Here is a 27,439-nt window from a genome sequence, read left to right on the forward strand (position 1 = left end):
GTCTGACTGTGTGTGTTTATATAGACGAGTAAAGAACATTTCCATGTTGAATCAGTGCTAAAGGAGGCTATGGGGTGGTGTTCTTGTGGGTCGTACACACTTGCACGTGGCTAGCCAGTGTGCTTGGCACAAAGGATGCAGTGTGTAAATGTTAGTGGATCCTGTGGGTGTTGGGCTAGAGGGTTGAGGCCCAGCTGTCCACCTCACCCACAGGAAGGCAGGCCTGCCACGCCAGTAAAGTATTTCTAAGGGTACTGTTCCCTGGAGGTAGCTCTCAGGACAGGATAAGAGATCCTAGGAAGCTAGCAAGCATGACTCCAGGCATAGAGGGGCTGGGGTAACTCACCTCATTCTTGGAATCTGACTGTGCTTTGATCTTCTCAGGCCCGGGTAAGAGTATGCTGTGGCCTCCCCAATTGGGGCAGCACTCACAGTTTTCTCTCCTGTCTCCAGCAGCAGGAAGGTTCTGTGGGCTTCCTCATACATAACTGTGCAGAGATATTTAGCGGAGCACCTGGGCGTCCAACAGAAGATACTCACCTCTAGGGGCCTCTGTTTTCCCCATCTAAAAAACGGATCGGTCAGTTCCTCTTCCTGCTTAGCACCAGAATGAAAGGACACTAGGATGGCTGTTCTCTGAAGCCCTCAAAGTGAAGTCCCCTCTGGTCGTGGCCACCTGAATAGGCCTTAAGGTGATGGGCGGGGGAGGGGAGGGAGTCTCCACAATAATTCAGCCTCTTATCTTGAGTCCTCTTACCACAGGTCACAACACCCAAGTGACCTTATCATTGACCCTACTTAACTCCAGATTGCAGGTTGAAGTCAGACAGAGGTTGTCAGTTACCTCCAAACCTTCAGTTGCCACAGTAGATGCTTCTAGATCTCTTCAGAGTTCAGAGGGACTTTCTTGTGTTGTGTTGCCCTCTCCCACCAGCAGAGGAGATGTTCTGATGAACTAATGGGGCATGTGGAGCCAGGAATGTGGAATGTCAGGTAGGGCTGAGGCAAGCAAGCTCTCTAGCTTTCTCCTTTTGCGGACGGAATCTTCTGCACAGTCAGCAGACTCTTGCAAGCCCGTCTCCTCTTCGCTGGAAGTGCCTCAAATAACTGGAAATCCAGACAACAGAACTTTCACTGGGCTCTGGGACTTGGTTAGGAACCCTTGTACTCAGGGGAGGATGACACATGACCCCCAAAAGAGGGACTCATGACATTGTATTCAACATGGCCTATGTGCACGCATGTGCACGCATGCACAGCATTTACAAACAGCCAAGCACATGCTACTTTCACACACAAATGCACCCTAACCTCCAATGAAAACAAAAACAAAAGATACACAGCTTCTCCTCTTGGGTTTTGCCTCTCCATTTAGGAAACATAATTGTAGCTTCAATTCTTGTTTTCAAACTGATTTTGTTTTGAATGTTAAGTAACTATGACTTGATTTGACATAGTTCAGAAAATCAAGTCTCTGGGGAAGAAGTAGCCTGTTTTCTTAAGATGGTTCTTAGAAGTTCAATGAAGAACGTTCATTCTACTTCTAGGATTTTCTGGAATGCTCTGCCATGCCCTGGTGTGCCCTGAAAGGCAACCAGAAACACACAGAAACATACACAAATGCACATACACATGTGCGCACGCACACACACACAGGCTCAGATTGGTACAAGATAGTTGGGGTGGCAGGGGGAGGACTAAGTGGGAGCAAATTCAGGATCTGAGCCCCAAGAGAGTCTGAAGGGCTCTGGGAATGGCCCTCTCCATTCAAGAATGGACTGAAATAGTTGCTTGCAATAAATTTAAGTAAAAGTTAATGAGAGCTGGGATATAGCTCACTGGTAGAGCATTCATGCCCAGCATCCCCGATATTATACATACACAAATCAGATTTATTGCCCATGATCTCAGGGCCCCAGCTGCCTTTGTTATGACGGTGCAGGACACAAGTAGAACCTAGCACTCAGGCTGAGAGGAAAGCCACAGACCAAGGCTGGGATGGCCTTGAGCCAGGCTGTCACTGATAAATCTGGTGAAAGCGCTTCTTTCCAGCTAGGAAATTGCAGAGATTTGCTGTTGAGCCAAGAGGAAGCAACCTACCACTCTTACCCAAAGTTAAACTGAACCGGGGCCACACCTAGAACCAGGTCTAGGGGTATTTAGAATGATGACACGGTGCCATGAGGTCCGGTAGATAAGAACGGCCCCTCAGAGGAAGCTGGATAGCTTTGGAACCTAGTATGCCTTCCTGTCCCAATTTTCAGCCCAGGGTCTCACGGTCTCATCCATTCTTGCTTGGGAAGAAGGGTGTGCATTTATAAAAACCAAATGCTGTGCAGCCCAGCTTAGCCTGCAACATCCAGGTTTGCCTGAGCTGTCCATGACAGCTGGTGCCTGCTCATGCCCTGCAGGGTTGTTGGCCTCCAGCCTAGCTTGTTTCCATCCTTCTGTGCCTCAAGGTGTCTACCATGGCCTTAGAAGGCGTTGCCCCCTACCCCACCCCCCATCCAGCTCAGATCTATTTTCTGTGGCCTCTGGGAGGTTCAGGTTTCTACCCACCAGGTGGGCAGCTCCTTTTGTGCCCCCAAGCAGCAGCTCAGCTCACAACACTGCCCTGTTCCTGACACCTGGACCCCCAGGTGCCATCTGCCACTTTGTTTCAGACAGCAGGTAGGCGATCTCAGGGCAAGGGCAAGAAGAAAGCATGTAGGCCTAGGATAGAGAAGGTATAGGCTCCAAAGTGAGGGCAGCCAGTCGCCCACCTGCTGCCTGGCATCTGCATTGTCCTCAGCCTCTCTGTAGGACTCATACATACAGGTATGGGGATGGGTGTAACAAAGAGCCTTCCAGTGGATCCCTGTCTTCACCTTTTACTGTATGACTATGGAGTCCTTCTGGATGTCTCTGTTTGGATCTGAGTCTCAGACCAGTTCTAAAACTGCCCGAGAGGGACACCTTGTGTCAGCTCATTCCTCCGTGCGGTCTGCCTCTCTTTGCCTGTGCTTCTGAGGCAAGGGTGTCTTTGAACCACCTTCCCCCACACTGGACTGCCCCACTTAATTTCATCTTCCCCGGGCTCTAACTCAGATGTAAACCCCCCTCCCCACCTCTGCACTTCTTAGATTTAACAAGCCTGCTGGAAAACAATAGTGATTTCCGCATCGATCATAAACAGAAGTGATTACCATACAATTACGGCCTGAACCATCAGCCTGGATGCAATCACAGAGCTGTGTTGTAAATCGGAAGACAATTGCCTGCAGAATTACCCTCAAATTGGTTTAAGTGGCAACAAAGGAGTGTTGGCATTTTGGGGAGGGGTGAGAAAATTCTGGTGGTCCTGGTAGTAGAGGGTCTCCACTGGGGTGCTCCCTAGTGGCCTCTTGGAAATTCAGTATAGGGAGAGCTACCTGTCATTTTTTCCCACACCCAATTTTCCTCCTTCAACTACTGCTCCTTGCCTGTGTTAACACAACTAGTTGTAAAATTATTTATACTAATGTGTGAGTGGCTAAGTATTCCTTGAAACTGGGACGGTATAAAGAAGTGAGCCTTGTGGCGCGGGGTATTCTGGGACCCTTTTCAGCAATAACTCTTCCTCCTGGCGCCTTTTCCACCTGTGGCTTGTCCGGGTCAGCTCCTCTCTCTCTCTCTTTGAACCTACCCCTTCTTCATATCCTTCCCTCTCTTTCTCCTAGCCCAGTGGTGGACTCTATCCAGGCTCCTCCCACATCCCACCTAGGGCAGCCATCCTGAGGTGTGGCTTGCTGGCTGCCCCTCAGTAGTTAAAGCCTGTTTCTTTTCTGTCTGTGGTTGTAAGAAGTCTCTGACTATGAGATGCCTTTAGGTCTAAGTCTGGACTGTTAATCTTCAGGTGTGGGTGGGTGTGTGTAGATGTGTGGTTTAGCGTGTACTGTTAATCTCCAGCTCTGTGTGTCTGGGTGTGTGCTGTTAATATCCATCTGTGTGTTTGTGTGTGTATTGTTAATCTCCAGCTGTGTGTGTGTCTGTGTATGTGTGTGTCTGTGTCTCTGTGTGTGTGTGTGTACTGTTCATCTCCAGTTGTGTGTGTGTGTGTGTGTGTGTGTGAGAGAGAGAGAGAGAGAGAGAGAGAGAGAGAGAGCGCACATACACACACACTCTCTCTAGGATATCAGACTGCACTGAAGCTCCCAGGACCCAAGAACAGCCTGCCTGTGATTGGTAGACCCAGGCTCTGCCAAGTTCAGTCAAGTCTACCCAGGCAGTGACTGCTTGGCACATCTTGTCTGATCTTCACAAGAGAGTTTAACATACTTGTGACTGTGCCCTGGTTTAGGGTTCTAAAAGCTCCTGGATGAGGTGGGTTGGTCCAGGCTATACAGTCCTTCTAAGTGGGGAGTGGGGTCATCAGGCTGACATTCTTTATAGCTTGCATTCTTTATAGTTGTCATCTCTCCAGGCCCGCTGAGGGCAGGCAGTGGTGCCTGACCTGCCCATGACCTCGGACAGTTCTCAATAGCTAATATACACTTGCTCTTTCATGCCGGTTCTGCCACCCCAGTTCAGGAAAGAATAGTGGCTTTCCCCCAGTGCAGACTGAGGTCAGAGTCTGGCCCAGACTTCCTAGCATCCCTCCGGTCCTTGTTAATCTATGCTGCCTTGAGCCCCACCCACCTGCCAGGCGAGAGAGAGCTGGACTCACAGGTACCAGAGAAGCCAGAGGCAGCCTGTTCTCCGTGAGTTCTTGCAAAGCCTCAGGATGGTATCCCATCGGGACTTTGCACTACCAAACGTGGTAGTGGCTTCTCCATCTCTGTTCAGAACTGTAAAGCCTTGTCCTCAGGGACTAGAGCAGGCTGGAGGCAGAGAGGGGCAGCCACCACCTGCTTTGTTCTGGCATTGAAAGTTTGGCTGTGTGGCCTTTATGCACAGTGCACCTCGCCTCTAGTCCTGCGCACTGTCTCGAGGGCCAGGCGTCAGTGGGAAGTTGGGGCTCAAAGATACAGATCTGTACTTAAAATGGAGTGCCACCTCCACCACGGTTAGGCTTGTACCGTCTTTTCCTCTGAACTACAGCTTACATTTCTTTAAGTAGGGAAGCCTCCCACCGTGCTGGATTATATGACCGAGGAGTGAGTGTGCCTGTTCTAGGCTCTTCAGATAACGAATCTTTGGCCTGAAATCCCATCCCAAAGGGAGGGATCCAGGCTTTGTGAGCATTTGTCCTGGGACATGTTCCGCACTGGGCATGCTCAGGACTGAGTTTGCTCTTCACAGTAGCTGCTAGGTCTATGCTAAGCAACTGGAGGTGGGGACCCCAGGTGACCATTGACACTCGAATTTGGTGAATTAAACTTAAGTGAGACTGAGCTCAACATTTCCTCCATCGCGGGGCCACAGGTGAGGTATTCCACAGCCACTTAGGGCTCTGCCTCTTGGTTGTAGGCAAGATCTTGGTTGAACATTTCCACCACTGGGGAAATTTCGCGGCAGTGCTGTGCTGTGCTGTGTTATTCCCCAAGTGTGTCACTGAAGACAAGGTGGTGACGTGCCATAGGCAGGCTGGGCCACAGGCAGGTCTGCTGGCTGCACACTCTGCCTTTTGATCAGCATAGATCCTTCCCCTGCCGTGAAGCTTTAGTAGGCTCACTGAAGGCAAAGCCTGCCTTTTCTTCCTGGGGAATTTGAGGCAAGTAGGTTTTGAGCCCATGTCGAACGAATGACTGAGTAAACATCACCTGATACAGTTTTGGGACAAACTTGACTCCCCTCCTGACGGAATTAACGTGGGGCGGGTAGAGCTGGCCGCTGAGGAGTGATGGATGTCCCCCTTTCTCAAGATAAATGTGGCAGTCAAGGTAATCGGATTGTGTGTGACGGTTTAATTTGTAGGCAAGGGTAGGAAGCGCCCAGCCATGCCTCGCCCCAGCCGCCCACATTAGTTTAATCAAATGCCCGGTATCTAAATGGCTGGGCCCAAGTGATGGATGATGTGAGCTTTGTTAAATGCTGTTGCCCCGTCAAGCCAAACTTCCCAAAGCCCCACTGGGCTCCTGAGCCCGTTTCTTCTTTTTGGTTATCTGCATGGAGCAGGGAAGTAGGGCCTGGGCTCTTTCTGTCTTTGAGGTGGTTGAAGAGGAGGCTACTTTTTCTCAGAAGCCATTCTGAGTTATTTGCGATCTTGGGGAGCCATGCCCTTCAACCTGGGCTCCGACCGTACGTCTCAAGACTCGTCCCTTTACTTCAACCAGCTGACATTGTCTGTCTGTCCCTCCCTCCCTCCCTCCCTCCCCCACCTCTCGATTCTTTTATAGCACTAACTCTCTTGGAACTCACCATAGAGACCAGACTGTCTTAGAACTCATGAGATCCACCTGCCTCTCCTTCCTGGGTGCTGGAATAAAAAGCGTATGTCACCACACTCAGCTTCCTTCTCTCTTCTTAATGGGGTATTTCAGTGATAGTTTCCATTAGTGCAAGGAACCTTCCCTGAGAGTCTTCTCTGACCCTCAGATCATGGAGTCTTCCTGCCTCACCATCTGGACAATGTATTGTTTACACACACACACACGCACACACATACACACACACCATACATACTGTGGTGTGAGGCAGGGATTACAGTGGAGTCCCAAGGCTGGGTCCTTGAAAGAGACAAAGTAGAGAGCACAGAAGACAATGTCCTGCCCTGTGCGAATTGACAGTGTATTTGCTCTGAAATCCCCATTGAAAGGGGATTCATACAGCTTACAGTAGTGTTTGTCACCCAGTCACTCCAAGGGTGGTGGGAGCCACACAGAGAAACCTTGGTGTTATTCCAAGTGGGGACTGCAGAGCCAGCTAAGAAGATTTTTTTTAAGTAGCAAAACCAGAGCTCAGCAGAGCAATGAAACAAGGCTGCCAGGCGGTGAGTCCAGTGGCTGGGAGGAAGCCCTGGCTGGAGTTGGTGAAGGAGCGCCCCAGAATGAAAGTCTGTATGATGTTAAAAGGTCTCTCTGTGAGTCTATGATAGAAAAGCCCTGCAAGGGGGAAAAACCCCAAAAGCCTCCAGGAGCAGTGGTCCCCTGATGAGAGGAAATGGGGAGTGGTTTCAGATGACAACGGTGTCCCCTACTCTAACTGTCTGCATGCATAGCCTCTTTAGAAAGAGAAGAGGGAGGTGGATCAGGTATTGGGAGAACTGTGGGGTCTGCAGCCTGCTCCCTCTTGCTGCCTTTACAAATGTCTGCCCTGTAAGGAGCATGTATTCATGGACTTTGTAAATAAAAGGTCGTTTTTCTCCTTCAAAGAGAATAGATTCCCCTGTCATTTGCTCTTGCTAGTTGTCCTTTGGCAAGTCCCTCAATGTCTCTGGGGGCCAGGAGAATAGACGTAGTGCTCACTGGTTCCCAGGACTGTCAGGACAAAGGAGAGAAGGATGTGCTGACTTGTGTCTAGCATATGCTGCTAGCCTTCTGAGGACACTTGCCTGTGTGACCTGGCTCTTTTAAGGTCAGAGAAAGAAACTATTCTCATCCTCAGGATCTCCCTGGGTTCAGGAGCCCAGGATAGTCCAAACTGGGAACTCTGACTCCCTAAGGGTAGCTGGACTTGCACTAGCCTGCTGACCACCATCCATGACCCCGTGGCTTTGCTGGTCATACCGACCCCTCAAGCCTCAAGCTTGGCCTGCTGGTGCTGCTCAGCTTGGCCAGCTGGCCGTGCAGCCCCAGCCTCTCCTGCCACAGTGTTTTCATCTCTCTTTCGCCTCAAGCTCTGTTAATTTTTCATGGCGTTCATCAGAGGGGAAGGCAAACCCTGTTTCCTGCAGGGAAAGAGCAGGAGCTGGAGAGGTTGCGGGAGTGTTGTGCGGTGATTAAACATTGCAGAGGCCTAAACAAATGACGGTTGCCCCCTCCAGAGGCTCTGAAAGAGAAACCAGGAGCTGGGACTGAACAGCAGATGGCCCAGGCTGCTGTCTGTCTTGTGCCTGCCCTCCCCATCAGGTCCTACCTTTCTTGGGGTTTACCTGAGATCCCGCAGCTGACTCAACCCTTATGGCTACCCTGGGATGCTAGCCACAAGATACAGAGCACTCGGTGTCACTCAAGCCACCAGCTGGTGACGGTGGCACTGAGAGCTGCTGGGTGCAGACCCAAGGTTTCCAGATAGAGAAGCTTCAATCAGACCACTCAGGCAGGGTCACTAGAATAGGACCAGCCTGAGTTAGTTTCTTACCTGTAGTCTGCATGCCTCTAGAACACCTATGTAGACAGAAGGATCACCCACAGGTGAGGCAGGTGCAGACGCCTTGCTCTGTGATAAAACCAGGACTCCACCCACTCCTGTCCCCAGCCTAGGATTCTTTTTCTGAGAGTCCAAGGTCAAATCTCTGCAGTCCAGGATACAAAGGTAAGGGGAGGTTAGCAGCAATTCAAGAGATCATTTGCTAAGCTCACAGCGCTGGCCCTGATAGCTCCTGAACGTTCTTCAGTGAAAGGGAGAAAGATGGGTCTCTCAAATCCATTCCTGAAGCCTTTGAGAGAACATTTCACAGCACCAGGCTCTGAGCTCAGCCACGCCTTTGGCCGGGCAGTGCTTCTCAAAGGGACCAGACAACATCAGCATCACCATGACCTGGTGAAACAACACATTTTTCAGCTCTGCCCCACTGGATCAGAGATCCCACCAGGCGTGAAGTCTAGCACTTGTAACCAGCCTTCGAGATGATTCTAAGGATTAGACAAAAAGGATGTATGGCCTGGAGATCCAGATGGTTCAGTCCTGCTTTGGGACTTCTGTCCAGGACATACTGGTGTATTGCATGCTGAGTGATGGGAGTAGCCAGGAAGCCCTGGGCGTCAATAGAATTACTTCCCACTACAACAAGATGAGTGGACATTTAAAGAAGCCCATACAGAATTATATCAGGTTTTAACAACAACAACAAAAAAAAAAAGTCTGCCCGCCCCACCCTCCAGTGTGCGATACAAAGAGTGTCTTTTGGGTTTGCTTTAGATAGCATCTGTCTGAAACCCTGTGTGTCTATGACTAAGCAGGTAGTTGGCATTCTGAAACATGTTCTGGAATGTTTCTCTAGGATGCAAAAGGGACCCCCTAAGGTTTAGAAGAAAAAGCCAATGGCATAAAGAGATCAATGTTGTATTTTCCTGCGGCAGACTAGCTACCTACCAAACTTTGATGGGCACCTGGAGAGGAGGCCGTCACAGACAGGCGCGGGTTATTCTCCAGTCCCATCCAGCATTATGTCAGGCTTTCTCAGAAATGGCGGAGAATAGGCAGTCAGGGAGGGGTTAGAAATGAATCTGCTTTCAGTTGGTGAGTAGGAAGACAGCCCCAGCCGCCGAGTTCTGAGTGGAGAACTCACTTGAAGACTGGGCAGGAAGAAGGCTCTCACCACCCCTGCTTGCCATTTTTAGAGCCCCTGGACTATGAGGCATCCGGGAAAAAAAATGGCACCTGTGCTGTCCCAGAAATGATTCCTTAGCCCGAGGTTGGAGGGAGGAGGCCCCATCTGTTTTTCGCCAAGATCCTTAAAGTCTAGAACTTAACCAGTCAGGCAGCTGGGGAAGCAGGGAATGGGTGGAAGGCAAGGGGTCTGAGGCTTAAAGGCGGATGGTGGTACAGGTTCTGGTTATCAGATGTTAGGGTGTGGGTCAGCCTGGGAGTTGCTGCCAAACCTTGTCTGTCCTGTACCTGGCTCCATGCCCTCTGAGTTTGTGGAACTGCCTGGATTGCTTCTTTGTAGAAACGCGCTTTATGTGAGGTGATAACTCCCCAAGGCTTAGTCGCCCCAGATGCCCTCTATGGTGGTGTCCGTGAGCTTTACCACAGTGAGGTCATGGACTTCTGGCTTCCCTAGGATTTGACACGGTGCACAGCCGGGCTGCTCAGCACACACGTGTGATATGCCGCCATCCAGCTACTGGTGTGTTGAGAACTGGGATGCTGTGCTCTCTAAGGAAGAATTGGGACACACCCCAGCCTGTTACCTAGAGGAGCCAGTCCACGAGTCTCCCTGAGATGTCTCAGAGATTAGAGGAAAATAGACTCCCATAGCATTTCCTTCAAGGGTCCCTCAACCCTCCCCCTCCCCCCAGTTCCCTGAGGCTGACGTTGAGGAAGTGCTGGTTAGCCTGCAGGAGAAAGCATGTGCAGAAAGGAAATGGTTATTGAGACTGGACCTGCTGCAATGAGGCCCACCTGCAGCTCCAGGCACAGGAAAATGAAACTCCTTCTCACTTTATAGACCCCGCCCAGCCACTGTGAGGAGAGCCTCTTAGTATTCCAAGCTAGCTGACTTCATCCCCTTACCACCTCATGGCCCCTGTGCTACCTTTGATTCGTTCAGGCTCTCCTTAGGGCGAGAAGCAGTTGCAGGGGCGCAGTGGGGGGGGAGTTCCATGATAGCCATTCAGGATCTGCCCTAGTGGAACCCACATTCTCCCAGGATGTAGGGAGTAGGCACAATGCACCCTGGCCTGTCTGTTATGGCCAGAGGCCCAAGGCTCTGAAGGAAAGACCTCCTCAGGTCCCCTCCCCTCTGCTACACACTTGCTGTGTCTGTCCGTTTGTTTGTGGTACTAAGGTTGAGCCCAGCACTCCAGGCGTGTTAGGCAAGGGTTCTACTGTTGAGGTGCTTATCCCTAGCCTTTGCGTTGTTATTGTTGTTTTTGCTTTTTGAGATAAAGTCTCCCTGTCTAGCCCTGGCTACAATGAAATTTGCTACTAGACCAGGCTGGCCTTGAACTTAGAGAAATTGGCCTGCCTCTGCCAGTGCCTCCTGAGTGTTATCTTTTTTGTTTTACCATTTGCATTTATATGTTTGTGTGTGAAGATCAAAGAACAACTCGTGGGAACCATTTCTCTCCTTCCACCACTTGGGTCCTGGGAGTCAAACTCAAGTTGTTCGGCTTGGCACCAAGCGCCCTAAACCTTCTCCTTGGTCTAGCTTTGTTATCAGTGCTCTTTCATTTCCCGCTGTAGTGGTCTGCAACCCCTAACCGACAAATGTCCATTCCTACAGCCTAAGATGACAAAGACCACAGACTGCCACACACTAAGCTGTGGCCTGAGTCAGTCTTCTGACTTCTGAATAGGAGCTGCAACTATCCACCCACAGGAGGATCTATGGGAGGACCGACATCTCTAGAGGTGGCCCCCTGCCAGCTGTTCTCGGCCAACATCCCAGCCCAAGCCCATCCTGGGGTCCACAATACTTTGCAGAGGTGGGGGGCCAACTTCAGGGTAGGACCTTCTCTTCCTGATGAAAACACAGTCTTGACTTTGCATTCAAATGCCAGCATCTGAGTCCGAATTATACCGACTAGTCCTGTGGTAGCGAGCCGTGAGCGGGGCACTTTTCTTACTAGGCTTTTTCTGAGGCCCAACTCATCTAGAGTCTCCTTGGGGTCCCCCTTGCTCAGCCAGGACAGCCTCCATGTGGCAAGGAACAGCCAAACCGGTTTGGGAATCAGCCTTGCGGGCTCCAAGGTCTCCCAGAGTTCAGTTCCCAGGGTGTGTTCACATGCCTTAGTACTCTAGCTTCTGCCAACCATAGGGCCCTTGGGAAGAGGGGGTGGGAGTGAGCAGGAGTGTTCTGGAGGCAGGGGTGGGGGCGGGGGAGTGGCCTGAAGGTACTCTAACTCTAGGCTGGGCCAGACCACGGGATCATTTAAGCTCACACCTTCCCAGCCTGAGGAGCTGTCGGGGAAACTAAAGTGCACGTCCCAGGCAGGCTGCACACCAGACCTAGCTAGTCCTTGTCTGTGAGACCCAAGCTCCTATAAAGGGGGGGGAGGGGGCAAATGGAAGTGTTCCCAGCCAGTGTGCTAACAGGCAGCCTCCCTCTGGTTTTGCCCTTCTTACCACACAGTGATGGGGCTGGCAGAGCAGGGAACAGAAGGTGAGAATGATCTGGGAAAACCAGAAGCTGTTGAAGCTCAGGCCAGCACCCTTCTGAGAAGGGCGGGGCAGCGGTGTGGCAATGCCTCAGGAGAGAGTCAGGGACTGTTGTCAGCCCCCTGTGGCCGTGGAAAGTCCTGACCCCTTTGTTACAGCTGCAGAGCCCTTCCCACCCACCCACATGCCTTCCTGGACTCTTCCACGGAGCTTAGACAGAGCAGAGGCTCAAGGCCACACAGGAAGTTAGTATCAAACTAAGCTCAGATGAGAAACTGGGATCATAGTGTCTCCTGGTGACACATCTGCTCTCAGATCTGCTGTCCCATAGCCCAGAGACATAAAAGGGAAGTCCTGTGCACCGATGCCAGAACCACTGTCCTGTGCTTCTGTGTCCTGTTTGAATCCACCAACCCCCTATTCCCTTCCCCCAGTACAGTATTGTCTTGGGCAGCCCTTGAGGCATGGGATATGAGGGTGAAGCTAAGGGTGCCAAGTAGCTAGGAAGGGGGACATTGAGTCTGTGCCTTCGTGTCCCTGGGCAGATCCTCACCATCCACAGCAGGGTGAGCAAGGTCAGGTGGCCACCTGTCTTATAGACAGGTGTACCTGTAGAGCCCTATGGCTGATTACCGTGTCAGTGACTCAGAGCAACCTGCCCCAGTCTGAGACTAGGCTCTCCTCTCATGGTCACATGTTTCCTGTGTGGGTTCCTCCGAGGGCAGGGGATGGGGCCATTTCTCCATTTCGGGGGCACCCAGCAGAGGAGGACTCCAGAAGCCAGCAGGAAACAGCTCATCAGTCCCATGGCAAGTAGGCAGAGTGACAATTCCGTGGACATTTCTGTCGTTTTCCTAATACAAGTCCAGTTGCTTGGCTCCACTAGGAGCAGAGACCTGGCTCCTGTCACTCTCCTGCCTCCTTCAGGGCACAGTCGCGTGACTCTGAGGACCTTCCCAAGCTGGCTTGTATGGAGAGGGTGGCTGTAGTCTGCTCTAGCCCCTGTGCTCAATGCCCCTGCAGCGGGTGGACCTCGACAGCCTGGCCCCCTGGCACTTGGACACAGGAACTGAGGCAGGAGTAGGTCAGTGTCAAGGTGGGGAGAGGGCTTGCAGAGAAACACTGGACGTGGACACTGTTGAGTGCCAGAGATGGCACTGCCCTCCCTAGAGCACATCAAACAAAAAAGGTGCCAGGTGGAAAAAGTTAGGATTTAGGTACATTTGTATGATTCTCCTAGAGTTTGGGAAAGACAGACCCACAAGGGACCAGGTCATTCTCCATTCGCCAGGTGTCTCGGCACTGGAAGCCTGCAGAGGAGGGCAGCAGGGGAAATCCTTCAAACAGTTTAGCCTGCTGTATGCTCTGACTACCAGCATGGTATCTACATTTGTGTGTGAGCTTGTTTAATTCTTGTCTCAGGAGGGAGGAGACGTGGTACGTGAGCGTCCAAAGATAAGTCTATAAGTCTGATCTATTTGTCTTGGGGCTCCTCAGACCAGGCCAGTGAAAAAGAGGAATTCTTTTTTATTTTTTTAAGATGAATAGACTCATATATATATATATATATATATATATATACTTATATAAAGTATATTTATATATACTTATATAAAATGTTTACTGGTGTTTTGCCTGCATGTCTGTGTGAGGGTGTCAAATCCCCTGGGCTGGAGTTTCAGATAGTTGTGAGCTGCCATGTAGGTGCTGGGAATTAAACCTGAGTCCTCTGGAAGAGCAGCAGTGTTCTTAACCTCGGAGTCATCTCTAGCCCTGAATTCTTACTTGCCTCCTATTTTACAATAATAATATATTACTAATATATTGTTATTTATTATTGTTAATAATAAGTAAATGGATGAAAGGGATGCGCCCAGGCCTATGTATCCCTGGTGAGTTCCAGAGTGCTTGGCACAAGCAGGAGGCTCCCATGGCCCCAGTCGTGGGACCGGGACCTTGTGCCTGGGAGATGGAGGAGGGGGATGTGAGAGTGTGACCTGGCCCCGTCTAGAAGGATAGGAGGTTGTCTTTTCTTCTCATGGTTACCTCATGGGAGATGTATGGACACCGTGAGCAGATGACATGACAGTGGCAGTTGTCCCCACGTCACCTCCACTGTTGTTTCTGTAAGCTGCCCACATTTAGTCTCGTTACCCTGTAGCTACGCGTGTCATGAAATGTGTCGGTGGACTCTGCAGTAGGTTTTTATATGGTTGACAGTGCCCTTGAGGTGGGATTGCCGCTAGGGGCCTTGCAATTGCCTGTGTCTCGGATGGAGTGCGTGATGACTGACCGTCTCCCATACTCTCATATCCTGAGCTCTTTCTCTCTGTGACTCACTACAACCCGTTAGTCATGTGTTAGCTGTGTCCTTCTTACTAAATGCTATACCGAATGCCGGGACTGTGGAGGTGAGCCCCTCTAATCCCATGTCTAGCCAGTAGACATGGTCCCATCTGCTTCCATTGGAGCAGGGTGGGTCGGTGACAGGCAAGTCGGGAGACACACACACATGGTGGGTGGTCCTGTTGTAATTCATTCCTGGGCTTGGACTAGGCAAGGTGCAAAGAGAACAGGCCGCCGAGACAGCAGGCTGCACTGGGCAGCGGTATGTATTCCTGAGGTGCTCCTGGGACTGGAGTGTTGGTGGGAGATCTCCTGCCTCTGACTCAACAGGAAGTGCCCTAGCTCATCCTGCTGCTGTGTCATGATCCCCTGAGCATCTAAAGTGCATGACTAAGGTATTTATTGGAGTAATAACCCTTCCTAGGGTATGATGTGTGGAGAAGGAGTCTCCTGTGTCTTACAGGCCTCTTCCTGGCCATTTCCGAGTCCTTTCTGAGTGTCCTAGGTCCTAGAAGCCACTCCTCCTATCCCTGCTGCCCCCACGCACACATACACAGCTCTCTTCTTCCCAGCTGCCTTCTAGCTATGGAGCTGCTTCCTGCTCCTCAGAGTGCCCTTGTTTCACCCCGTGTTCTCTGGTGGTGTTGGATATTGGCTAAGGCTTCTGTTTGGATCTTACCTCTAGGTCTCTGACTACCTCCAGCCTGCCGCTCAGGCCCAGCACCTCCCTACATCTGGTCTTTTCCAGTTCTTAGCTCTTATAGGCACTGAGCATCCCAGGCCTGTGTTTTTATCTCCCTGCTTGGCTGCCCAGGGACCTGTTTCCCTGTGACCATCCTGGATGCCTCTGGTTTCTTACTCCATTTAAAGTTCAAGCCCAGCCGCAGCCTAGTGAGGGGCACTCTCTTAGATGCTGGAACCCAGCCTCTGCTCCCTTCTATCCCAACAGGATCCCATGGCTGGCCCCTAAGGCCTGGTCTCTGAAGCTCCACCCCATACCAGGTGTCCAAGCAGTTCCCAAATGAGAGCCTTGCTGCTTCTGCCGCCACCCTGACCTCTGCTGGGAGATGCAGATACAGAAGCAAATAGGAGCCTGCCCCTGTCTCCAGGAACTCAGTGACCTCAGCATCTACACTTCAGCCTGCCTCCCCTCTACACTGCTTTCACTTTTCTTTGCCCTAAAGAACATTATGGTGGTACCTGCTTGCGAGAATTGTTGCAAGAAATATCTTGAAGGGGCAGATGTGGAGAACCTGGCTCTTCCATACTCTCTCAGACCTGCTTCCTAGAACCCACTTGGCAACCCCTATACTTTTTCTCAGTATTCTTTCAATCCTGCTAGTCAGTGGGCACGCCACCTTGTTGAACTCCCCAGTACCACTGGCATAGAGAAACCTAGCTCCGTCCTCAGACACTGGGGAAGCAGAAGTGCCTTTCTTCTGAGGCCAGAGGTGTCTGTGTCAGCTGAAGGGGCGCAGCTGCACCTGAGTAGAAAACTGCCCGTCACTTCCTGTCTCACAACAGGACACCGGCTGTCCTCCCTCTACCCCTTGGCAGCTCAGGGCCACATGCGGAGCCTGTGTTGAGTGCGCAGATGGCTTCATCATCTGCCCTGAGGCCTCTGTCTACCCACACATGTCTCACGTGAGTGTCTGGAGCTCATACCCACCCAGGACGTTGTGTCTGCACTCTGACCTGGGATCAGACGTGGACAAGGCACACCAAGGCTCCAGAGCCTTCCTTGCTGTCACTCTGTCAGCTGTGGGGGCTGATGCTAATCATCATCTGGTGAGTAACCGGTCACCAGCCATGCGCCTGCAGTCTTCCTGTACTTCAGTGTTGACTCAGGCCACCCTCACAGCTGCCTGTGACCTTGTCCAGGTGTCATACAGTGGCAGTCTGGTTCCTCAGTGTGGGTCTCCCACTGGTTACATGGTGAGCGTTAAGTTGTTAGGGCTGCTTTTCCAGAGTTGACATGCATTGTGGAATCTTTGGTCCTCCGAGTCCGTTCCCATCACCACCGCCTTTCTGGCTTCTACTTGTACTCTCCTGAGGACGTGGTATATCAGAGCTGCTGTGTGGAGCAGGCAGTCCATCTTAGAGACTGGAAATTAGCTCTAAACTGAGGGCTCATACACAGCCCATGTGGTATCCTGCAGCTGAAAAACAGCAGGACACACGACTCCAGGACCAGTATTCTCAGCTCCTGCTCCCCGCTGGTGCCCACTGGGGACTGCAGGAGCACTTTTGGAAGAGACTAGAGGTCTTCCTAAAGGCAGCACCATCAGAAAAACACCGTGTTGCAAGGTGGGGGGGGGGACAAAAACGTATTTTCTAGGCAGAAGCCAAAAGACCTGAATGTAATCGTGTCTTAGAGACTAAAATATAGAGAGGGGGACCTGGAACCTGTTGGGCAAAATAGGCTCCAGAATGAGGAAAGGAGAGACCATCTTCCATTCCCAAGGCTGTCTCCTGCCTTCACTGAGCAGGGTGTGTTTGCAGGTGCCCCAGGGGCTCCCTAGTAACCACTCACAAAGCTACACAGACCCCCCTCTACCTACCAGCTACTGTCTTAAACACTTTATCCATGTCACTGTCATTGAAACATGATCCTGAAGAGCAGGCCTTAGTGTTAGACACATTGACAGTAAAAGAGAACAGGTGATTGTTAAGCTCAAGGTCACATAGGTGTCAGGTGGAACTGTTCTGGTCCCAGATTGTTTAAGCCTCTGGCCTTGAATCTTAGCTGGACGACTGACCCCTAAGGCCAGGGCAGGTGTGCATAGAGGTGCCGTCTAGCTTGCTGACTTATACAGACTACCTTGCCTAGTGCAGGAAGCCCCATACTCCGTAGGTGTTTGGCAGCCATTTGTCAAATTAATTTAAGTGAGTAATCAGATGCTTTGGCACCTTAAGGTGACAAGGAATTGGAATGGAGTGTGTGTGTGTGTGTGTGTGTGTGTGTGTGTGTGTGTGTGTGTGAGAGAGAGAGAGAGAGAGAGAGAGAGAGAGAGAGAGAGAGAGAGAGAGAGAGAGAGATGTATGGACAGGCTCTCTAGCCTCTGGTTGCTGAGGTGCACACGTGAGGAGGTCAGAAGACAATACGCAGGAGCTCTCCTTCCAACATGTGGGTCTCCGGGATGAAACTCGAGTCGTTGGCCCTTGAGCCATCTCCCCAGCCCTCTTTTGATCATCTTAGATGTATTGGGTTATGTGTGTTTGTATACTATGTTAAGAAGTTTGGAAACGGTTTGAAATCTGGATTGAGTCCAAAGCAGTCCCCACTGCTCCATGGGGAGGTCAGCCGGAAGGACACCTGGTGTAGTGTTCTGATGAGCTAGAGAGGGAGCTGGCTGACTCCTAGGTCTACCCACCTCAGTGCCTGGTTGTTGTGTAAGGCCTGAACCAGGTGGACATCAAAGAAGGGACCTGTCGGGACTGTTGCAGCTTGTTCTACCGTCAGAAAGGCCAGACTCTACCGTGGGTCCATCTGGAGCAGAGGAAGCAGTGGGTGCCACTGTTACTATGTCTCTGAGTGCCAGGTCTTAGGTCACAGGCCTGTGGACCCTGCTCCTAGAGTCGACCTCTGCTTCCCTCTGCTCCTCTGGTTCCCAGTTTCTGCTGAGCCAAAGGTTCTCTCCACGTGGCTAGCCCAAATTGAAGGAGCTCAGGAAGGCTGCAGAGATGCTCAAACACCTTTTCACATTCTCTGCAGCCTTCCAAACACTCAACTCTCTGGGAGGGTGGCCTTGGATCTAAATGACATCTGCAGCCAGTGGACCAACGGCTGCTGTGAGACCAAGCAAGTTGTCCTTGTAAAAGGGTGAGGAGGGATTTAGGTTTCCTTGCTGATGTTTGCGGATAGAGGAGACTTGCTAACCTGGGAGTGGCACTCACCACAGAGAAGGGGTACAAGTTATGACCTTAACCGTCTCTGCTGCCCATGCTGAGACCGTATGCTTCACCAGCTAGTACACTTAGGGAAGCAGGTAGCCTTCCCAGAATGTGCTTAGCCCTCAGTCCCATGGGCTTTTCTGCCTGGCCTGTCTCTAAATGGACCCATATTCACTTCTTTGTCTGCAAATTTCCATGTGGTGTTGGTCTCCAAATAGCTTCCGTTGATCTGCACCCTCAAAAACATCTCCGTTGCTTCTGCGCATCGCGAGGGAACTGCTTTCAACATCTGTTCTCACCAGGCTCTCAGCCAGGGTAGGGTGAGTGGGATCCTCTTTCCCTCTTGGACACAGGATTGTGGTCTTCCAGGCATGTGACAACGTGGCTAACATATATCCCACCTGCTGCCTTCCAGTTCCCAGGGCCAATCCTATACCTTTGTTATCTTTCCAGAAACCTCTCTACTTGGGACGGGGGACAGGTAGACAAGGCTGCCCTTCACCCGTTGGGCAGCCTATAGTAACCAAGGAAAGCCCTAAATTCCACAGTGGTCTGTCTGGTGCCCAGAAGAACAGGGCTTGGGATCGTGAGTCAGGTTGTAGGCAGCACCATCTCCATCCATCCTCTGTGCTGGCAGCAGGCCTTCTAGAGCTGCAACCCTTTCTGGCCTCATGCTTGGCATGCAAATGAGCTTCCAGATGCCTGGTACCCTGTGCAAGAAGCAGAACCAGGGCCTGAAGAAGAATGGAGCAGTCTGAAAACACACTTGTGTTTGACCTAGCCTTTTTGCAATGGCAGCTTTCCCTCTAGCCGTGACAGGGAGGGCACCACAGAGCAGGGTACATCAGCGTGTCTACTGCCTCTAGGGGAGAAACCCTCCTCAGTCGGGCCCTTCTATGCAAAACAATCTGAACAAGTACCTGGCAGCTTCATTGAGACCCGTAGGAGCTGTTGGGCTAAGGGAGGACCTGGACAGGGCCTGACAGTGTGTGATACAGGCCCTTCTGGTCATTATGTATTTGGGTATATTCCTCCAGTGCTGGCAGTGAACAACTTCAGGTTCCTTCTTAAAGTGGGAGGATCCAGGAGGAAAAGACCGGCTGGGGTTTGGTCTGCGGAAAGGTATTCTGCCTTCTATAGGGTTCCCTCCAGAGCAGGATACATCTGTCTCACCACTCTGGTGATTGCTGTGAATGACTTTGCATGCCTGAGCCAGAGGACTAGAATCAACACCCCCCCCCCATAACCAAGCAATCTGAAGCTTGGGAGTTGGGGTGAGATCCTTAGGGTCGTGCAGAGAGGTGGTGATAAACCCTGCCTTACTGTGTTCCCTCCCTAACTTGGCTGTATCCTGGAAGGACCTAAGAAGACTTTTAGTCCCAAGTGGGTCCATTGGGAACATGAGAGGAAACCTCTTTTCTACAGCATTGGTTCAGCCTAGTAGCAGAGATTCTTGCATGTGCTGTCTGGACCATCTCAAGCACGCACACGTACACACAAACACTGCTACCCTCTGCTATGGAAACCTTTCATCCTTCTAAGCATTTGAGGTCAGCAGAGAGAGTGTGTGAGTGTGTGCGTGTGTGCATGTGTGTGACAGGCTGATGTCTGCTCAATAGGCACGTTCTGGCTGGGAGTTTCAGAGCCCAGTGAACGCTCCTGGGCCCTCATCTCCAAAAAAAAACCCTAAATTGTGTCTGCACCGTACGGTTTTTAATGCATCCGTGAGAAACCAGGTAGCACTAAATGTTGAGGAAGTCACACCCTCATTCAAGGCCGTTGTTGGCCTCTTTCCCTAGACTCACCTTTAGTTTCGTCTCTACCTTCTTCTTTGTTATCTGGACTCTTTGTTGGTGCCTCTTAACCTGGAGGCCATCCCAACTGGCCCCCTTAGTAGACACTTGGCACAGATGCTTTTGCTCTTTCTTAGAGAACCTTAGCCCATTTCGTGGTTTAAAACACTGAGGCCATCTCCCAGGAACAAAGCCAGCATCGTAAACCCCTGTCTGGGAAGGATGCCGTGGGGACTCGAGTAGTGTGCCCGCTGACCGTCTGTCCGTCTTTGCAGCCCTGCTGTCCTCCTGGTGTGAAGAACTTGGCCGACTGCTGTTGCTCCGACATCAGAAGAGCCGCCAGAACGACCCCCCTGGGAAACTCCCCATGCAGCCCCCCCTCAACTCCATGAGCTCCATGAAACCCACTCTGTCGCACAGGTAAGCGTGCAGGTACCTTCAGGAGTGGGGTGCCTGGGGTCTGCTTGGAAACCTCCTGTGGTGCGAGCCCTGGGAGTGGGGCCTCTAAAAGGCAATTTGGCCTTTAAATCCGCCTAAATGACATGGCTTCTTCCCCATCAGACAGGGAGGGCTGATTTTTTTTTTTTTCCCGATAGGCCACTTTGTCCTTGAGATCCCTGGCTTCTAGTAGAACATTAGGAATCATGAGCTCAGAACCGTCCCTCTATTTAGAGCAGATACATGGGCACTCTCAGGGAAACCAGGAGAAAGTAGGGTCTCAGGGTGCCCCAGGCTTAGTGGTCACACCCCAATGTGGGGCAGAATCAGGCCACACCCATCATGCCAGAGCAGGTAAAACTGGGCTGGAGCTGCCTGAAACCTGGATCCTAGGCAGGAACAGGCTTGCTAGGGGCTGCCAAACACCTAAGAACTGGCCAGGCTGCCCCGCACCAACCTTGGAAAGGCACGTGGGGAGACTGGCAATTCCCTGTTAATTATCTCGCAGGCGCCTCGCTGGGCTGATGCTCTGAGTATTCTGTGGGCTGACCCTGCAACAACAGGGCCCGTCATGCTGTCTGCACCCCCCTTTGTGGGTCCTTGCTAATGACGGGGGCCTCTGCAATCAGCTCAGCTCTCATTATCCTGCCTGACGGAGAGACGCACAGCCCAGAACATGCTGCAGTCTTCCTGGACCTCATGGGCCAGGCGCTGCCAGCACTCAGGGTCAGCCTTGTCTTCTAAATCGAATTAACTGTCAGGACCAGAGGAGCTGCTCATCAAAGCGAGTGCCCCGCCTGGCCAGGAAGGCTCAGCTGTGTTTACCTGCCGTCTCAGAGCACAGCAAGCCCCTCTCATCCAGGACACTGCCTCACCAGACCCTGGGCCCAGGCTCTGACAGCACAGCCTCTTCCTCCTGTACCAGTGTTTAGGGATTCATCCTTGGCCAGGGCAGCTGTGTGCAGTGGTGATGAGGGTCTTATAAGGTGTTTGGCATCAATCATGGGCCCTGTCCACCTTGCTTTTCTGCCACCAGGCATTGCAGCCATAAGATCACCCGACACATTTGGAGAGTGGGGATGTCACCTTAGTTGAGAACTGTTGCTCTGGAGAGGCAAACTGCTTCCTTCTGCCTTCCACTCCTTATCCCTGGTCAAGCTGTCAGTGAGCAGGACTTTGGCAAGTGAGCTGTTATTTTAGCTTGACCATTTCACTTGGCGTTTCACAGTCTCCGTCTGGTGGCCCGGGCTGATCTCTAACTCCTGATCCTCCTGATTCAGCCTTCTAGTGCTAGGATTACAGGGGTGTGTGTGTGTGTGTGTGTGTGTGCGCGTGCTCGCGCGCGTGTGCACGCTTCACTGGAGGTGATGGTGACGGGCCAAAGTACTGAGGCTGCCCGCTAGAATGCTGTCTCGAGCCTGCTTGACCGTGGCTATTCTAGCCCTGGCGTGTGACAGGTTTTCGCCACTGCCAGTCCTTTGCTGGGTCTTCCTCGAGTTTAGTTCATGTGGATTATTTGTCTTTAAACAAAGGCGAGGAGTCTCTTTTCTCAGAAGCTGGATCTACCAACAGAGGAGGGAGGTTCACGGGGCAAAATTAGGAGCTGGTAGGTAAAGGAGGGCAGAAAGGAAGCCTGGGTCCTAGGAGGAACAGGCAGGGCTGACTGTTGGCGGCTGCCTGAAGGTAAGGTATCGTGACCAGGGAAGATCCAGGCTGAGGAAAGGGTACCTGCATTCTGTGACCTCAAACTATCTATACCTAAAAGTACTGTGTATGAAAAGCCACTGGCCAGCACCCTGAGTCCTGCTAACTCTGCCAGCATGACAGGGTCAGGGCCTCAAAGGGCCTGTGGGATAACAGACAATAACCAGAAGCCACAGAATACGTGATACCTAGGTCTTTAAGCTTGGCTTAGGTAGCACGTATTCTGTGGCCTCTGGAGGCCTTTCAGAGACAGGCTGGAGAGCTGGAGACTTGCTAGGTATTGATTGGGGTTGAGCCTGATCGGTTGAACTGAATGAAGGTTCCCCTTGGGAGCATAGCAAGGTTACAGAACTTAGAAGGCAGCTAACACCTGGCTGCGAATAGGAAACTGAGTTGCCCAAGAACACACAGCTGATAGAGGTGAACAGGGCACAGAGTAACGTGTTCAGGGGTAGTAAGGGAGTAGTTGTTTGCTGGGTTCGAGGGTTCTGGAACAGTCGATGCCCTGCTCTGATCCATGGCTTACCCTAGGTAATTACCACCGTGCCCCCGCATTATGGTGGGGCAGCTGTTGAAGAGTGGTCAGTCTCTAACCCTTCTCCAAGCCCACAGCTGTGGTGAGGATTCTCAGCAATCAGGAGCTGCCAAGTCTCCTCGTGTACCTTTATGCATGTTCCTGTGGGATGAATCTCTCATTTCCAAGGGAACTGTGGAAGTGTCCCCAGCACCTGTTAAACCTCCGGTGTAAATTCCTGAACATGAAGCTTAGTGGAAGAGAGAGCCTTTGCAGTTGAGACACCGACTCTGGCATCTTCAAAGGGGCTTTGGCCTCGTTAAGGGTGGAGCACAGTATGTTCACTAGGAAGTCTGGGGTGTGGTACCCAGAGGATCCAGGGGTCCAGAGACTCGAGGTCCTCAACTAAAAGGCTCTAAAACAAGCAGAAGGGAAGAACCAGGGACCTGGAAGCCCTACCTGAACCCAGAGGTCTGGAGGGCCCCTGAGGACCAAAGTATTTCTGTGACTGAAGTCACTGTCATATCCACCACAAACCATGAAGATGTAGTGGCCCCACAGTGTAAGGCTTTCCTCTTGGGCTGTGCTGTGCCTCCAACCAGAGCTCTCTGAGCCCCTGAAGTCCCAAAGAGACATGGTACTGCCATGCAAGTGGTACAGGGAGGAACCAGGCTCCTTCCAAGACACTCTGTGAGAGTAACTGTGACCTTCTGAAGAATGTGAACTAACTCTAGCTTGTAAAAGCCCTCAGATCCTGTTTTAGCTTCGCCATTGGTCATATCAAGGTCATCTTGCACTTAGCAAAGAGACTCAGAGCATATTACATGCCTTCCCCATCTTCATAACTCCAAGATGGAAGCTGAAAGGCGCCCGGAGGGTCTAGCCATTGTTGGGGCAGAAGGGCACCTTTGGCATCCCTGAGGTTATCTTGACTTTACCCCCAACAACTTCTGCTTCCTCATCTAGGTTTTTAATGAGTGGTTTAAAAAGCCGTTTGTGATTAGCACATTGTCTGTATGCAAATGGGTGTTGCAAAGCTAATTAAGAGTCTAATAAATCTTGTTTATCTATTAATTTGATTACAATCAAAGCTGCTGGAGCCTCTGAGATCAAGGGTAATCTTGCTCCTCCTCCAGGGGTAGGGATTTGCTGTGTACCAGAGAGGCCTTGGTTGCTGGGTAGGGCCGTGGCCTGGAGCCAGACTGCTGTCTTGTAGCTCTGAGATTAAGCACTTCTCGGCCTCTTTGAGCCTCAGTTTCCTCATCTCTATGAAGAATCACAGGACCAAGTCTTGTATATGGGGATCCCCAGGAACTTGTGTGTCCCCCAAACCTTAGTCCAATATTCTCTTGATAGGCCCTTTATTGCCAGCTAATGGATGAGTGATAATAGCCCCTTTAGAGCAGAGGGAGTGGATCAGTGGTAGAGTGCTAGTTTTGCATACCGAGGGCCTTGGGGTTCAATTGCCAGCCCTACAGAAAGTAAACCTAAAGGTACCAGTACATACACCAGTAGTCCCAGCACAGGAGAGGTTGGTGCGGGAGGGACACAAATCCAAGGCCGGCCAGGGCTACATAGTTAGACCCTGTCTCAAAACAAAAGGAAAAAAAAAGTTAGTCAATTCTTATGTGTAGTTCCTTAGCCCACTTGTACCAGCCTGTGTTGGTAGTAGGCTCTTCTTGCCATCAAGAAAACCCAGTGGACAAAGCTCCCTGCTGCCCTCAAGCTTGACAGTTAGAGTTTGCTCTCCTGGAACCGGCATGGTGGAAGGAGAGAACCAGCTCTACAAGTTGTCCTCTCACCTCTACATGTATGTACATACATGTATGTATGTATTTTTTATTTTTTTGTTTGTTTGTTTGTTTTTTGAGATAGCATCTCACTGTGTATCCCTGGCTGTCCTACCTAGAACTCACTATGTAAACCAGACTGGCCTTGAACTTACAGAAATCTACTTGCCTCTGCCTCCTGAGTGCTGGGATTAAAGCTAGGCACCACTACACCCAGCTAATTGTGTTTTGATTATTTAAGAAAAACCCAGAGAAGAAAGCTGAGGATCCACAGTGGAGATTCCATTGTGGCTCCCTGCTGGGCAGTGCTTACATCCTGTCTCACACAGTGAGCTGGGGGAGGTGGAGTCTAAGAACTGTAATAATGGAGAGGCTTGTAATGGTCTCCCCAAATTAAAAAGACAGGAGCGGTAGCTCCCTGACTGGCAGCACAGGCTTGCACAGAGCTGGTACCAGTACAGCCAGATCAAGGAAATTAATTAAGACAATACGCTAATAGTCACTTTCTCCCAAAGCGGCTGCCACGGTTCAGGAAAGAAAGAATGCAGCTTGCTTTCCCCCTGGCTTGCCTGAATATCTGTGTGACTTGCACAAGGAGATCCAAGTGCCCTCATCCAGGCCCAGCACATTTTGTCCTACCTCACAAGCCTCCACCAAAGCCTGCCGAGCTGGTACACAGGCATAGAAACCATCTGTTGGGACTTGATCTGAAGGGCTCTATGCAAGAAGCAGGGGGGGACATAAAGGAAAATGCCATTGGTTTAATGACAGAAAGTCATGAAAGGCAAGATGCAGACTAGGCTTTGAGGTATGGGTAGGAGTTCACTAGCTAGAAAAGGCAGGGAAAAGAAGAACAAAGAAAATCTGCACAACCTTTTACTTGACAGACAGGAATGCCCACTCCTAACTTCAGAATATCAAGTAAATGTAGGCACCTACTCTGTAGCCAGGCTGGAGGACTAGAGAAAACGGACAGTTGGATAGGGTCGGCCTGCCTGACACTAGGAATGTTTACAGGTAAGGAAGAGGAGACTGACTTCTTGTTAAGATCAAGATCACAGAAATTGCCCGGGCCCATTGACAGTGGCCTTGCAAACAGTTTGGAGTTTGTTCCCAGCATCCCCTGGGCTGTTACCTCTTCCCATTGCCTTTGCCTTTGATGCAAGAAAGCATCCTGCATCCTGGGTGTGTGTGGACATCACCCCAGGCCCCAGGGAGTCAAAGCCCAAGGCAGGAAGTCTCTCACATCTCCAGTGCCACAAGGGGTGAGCAGAGCACCTTCCTGGGAGGGTGCAGGGAACCTGGAACTGAGCAAAGTAGAGCCAGGGTGGCAGAGCTGTCCTGGCCTGAGATGCAAATGTAGCACCTAAGGCAGGAGGCACTTGGCAGGTGCACAAGATGCCCTTCTACAGGCCAGCCCCTCTTGAGAGGGACAAGATTTCGGAGCAGGTTTGCAAGGGCAGGAGTAAGTCTGGGGGCAGTTTGTGATATGATTGGAACTCCCATAGAGGGGCAGAATTCACCTAGAGGGGTTATCAGGTCCTTGGGGGCTCTGACTACCCCTCTTTAGGACAGTTGTGTGGGCCAAGGGAGGAGCTTCTTACAGATCACCCCAAATTGCCAGGTACCCATCTGGACTCTCCATGCTATAGATTAATAAACAGTGCTGGTCAGAGAAGGAGGCCTTGAGACACCTTTCCCAGAGCCCCCACCCCCAGGCCTTTTTGTAACTTAGTCTCCTCTTATCCCAGCTAGCCCCTCTTCCCTGCTAGCACAAGAGCTTGGGTTGTCCTTGATCTTGGACACAAAGAAAGGTAGAAGTGAGAGTCCGGACAGAGGTGAGACATTATAGGCTTAATGCTGTGGGTGCCTGTGGAGTTGAGAGCCTTTGCAAGGCGATGAATCACACAGAGTGCTGGTGGGTGCCATTCCTGTCGTGAGGTCCAACGTTACCCTCCTCTGCGCCTCTCACTTGCTTCTCCAGTATGCATTCGGCAACCCACAGGCCCTGTGCTTGCTAAGTTTATGGCCTCCTTTGCTCTGGGACAGTGAACATGCTCACCAGGCAGCGGAGTGCCCACTTTAGGAATGTTGGCTAGCTTTGTCTCTGCTGGTTGTGGGTAGGATGGAACAGGAAGAAGCTGATTTCTGCCCAGCCATGGTGCTGGGGGTAGTAGGGACCTTTAGATGCAGTACCATGTGTTGAGAGACAGGGCCCCCCCTAAACCTGTCTAGCTGCCATGTTAGAACCTGAATCCAACTCTGGCCTGGAAGAGGTGAGGAACTTAATAAGCCGTTCTGAGGGATGGGGCGTAGTGGGGGAAAGACAGACTTCTGCTTTATTTAGTCGCTGGAGGACTTGTGTCTGTCCCACACACCCCAAATGGGAGTCTAGCAGGGCAGTGGGTGGCCAGGAGTCTCCTCTTTCTTTTGTGAAAACATGGCCTGCAGGGTCTCCCAGCAAGGACAGTGGGTGGCCAGAAGTCTCCTCCTCTTTATTTTGTGAAAACATGGCCTGCAGGGTCTCCCGGCCAGGTCCCTTTTGCCAGCTTGTGACTTGCCCTGGAAGAGCCGAGATGCCCATTCTGGCTGGCCTTAGGCTCACTCTCGCGGGCTACACTTAGTCCCCAGTCAGCCCCCTCTGCTCCTGGGCCCTGTTCCGCCTAGCCAGCCATACCCTGTTTCTCTCCTCGTTCTAGCCCGGCTCTTTGCCCTTGAAACAAGGGGACACAGAATAATGAGCCTGAGTTACTTTAAGGACACCTCTTTGTCCTCTTGGAGTGTGTCCTGCTCTGCCCCCAAGGCCTGTGCTTACACTGATGTACTTGACTGAGCCTCTTGGTACCGATTCTTGGTCTATAGTGGCAGGTGCGTCAAGAAAACAGTATTCATCCTCACTGTAGGCTACTGTGTTTTCTGTTCTTTAGTTTGGGTTTAGAATTTGGTTGTTTTTTTTTTTTGGTCTGGCTTTTGCTTTTTTTATTTTTGTTTTGTTTTGTATTTGAGACAGGGTCTCATACAGCCCAGGATAGACTCAAACTTTCCATGTAGCCAAGGATGACCTTGAACTTCTGATT

At 51.3% G+C, this 27,439-nt stretch overlaps 1 protein-coding gene across 5 annotated transcripts in view; it reads left to right on the forward strand.

The window, feature by feature from the left end:
• Zmiz1 (zinc finger MIZ-type containing 1) overlaps window positions 1-27,439 on the forward strand; it is a 201,137-nt gene that overhangs the window by 148,732 nt on the left and 24,966 nt on the right. For all 5 annotated transcript variants that reach the window (XM_050138036.1, XM_050138033.1, XM_050138035.1 and 2 more), the window contains one exon: window positions 20,192-20,336. In XM_050138036.1, coding sequence (XP_049993993.1) covers window positions 20,192-20,336 — 145 coding nt within the window. The remainder of the gene's footprint in view (window positions 1-20,191; window positions 20,337-27,439) is intronic.

The sequence above is a fragment of the Alexandromys fortis genome, unplaced genomic scaffold, assembly GCF_014885135.2.
Source record: "Alexandromys fortis isolate MF-2015 unplaced genomic scaffold, M_Fortis_MF-2015_v1.1 scaffold_14, whole genome shotgun sequence".
Classification (NCBI taxonomy): Eukaryota; Metazoa; Chordata; class Mammalia; order Rodentia; family Cricetidae; genus Alexandromys; species Alexandromys fortis.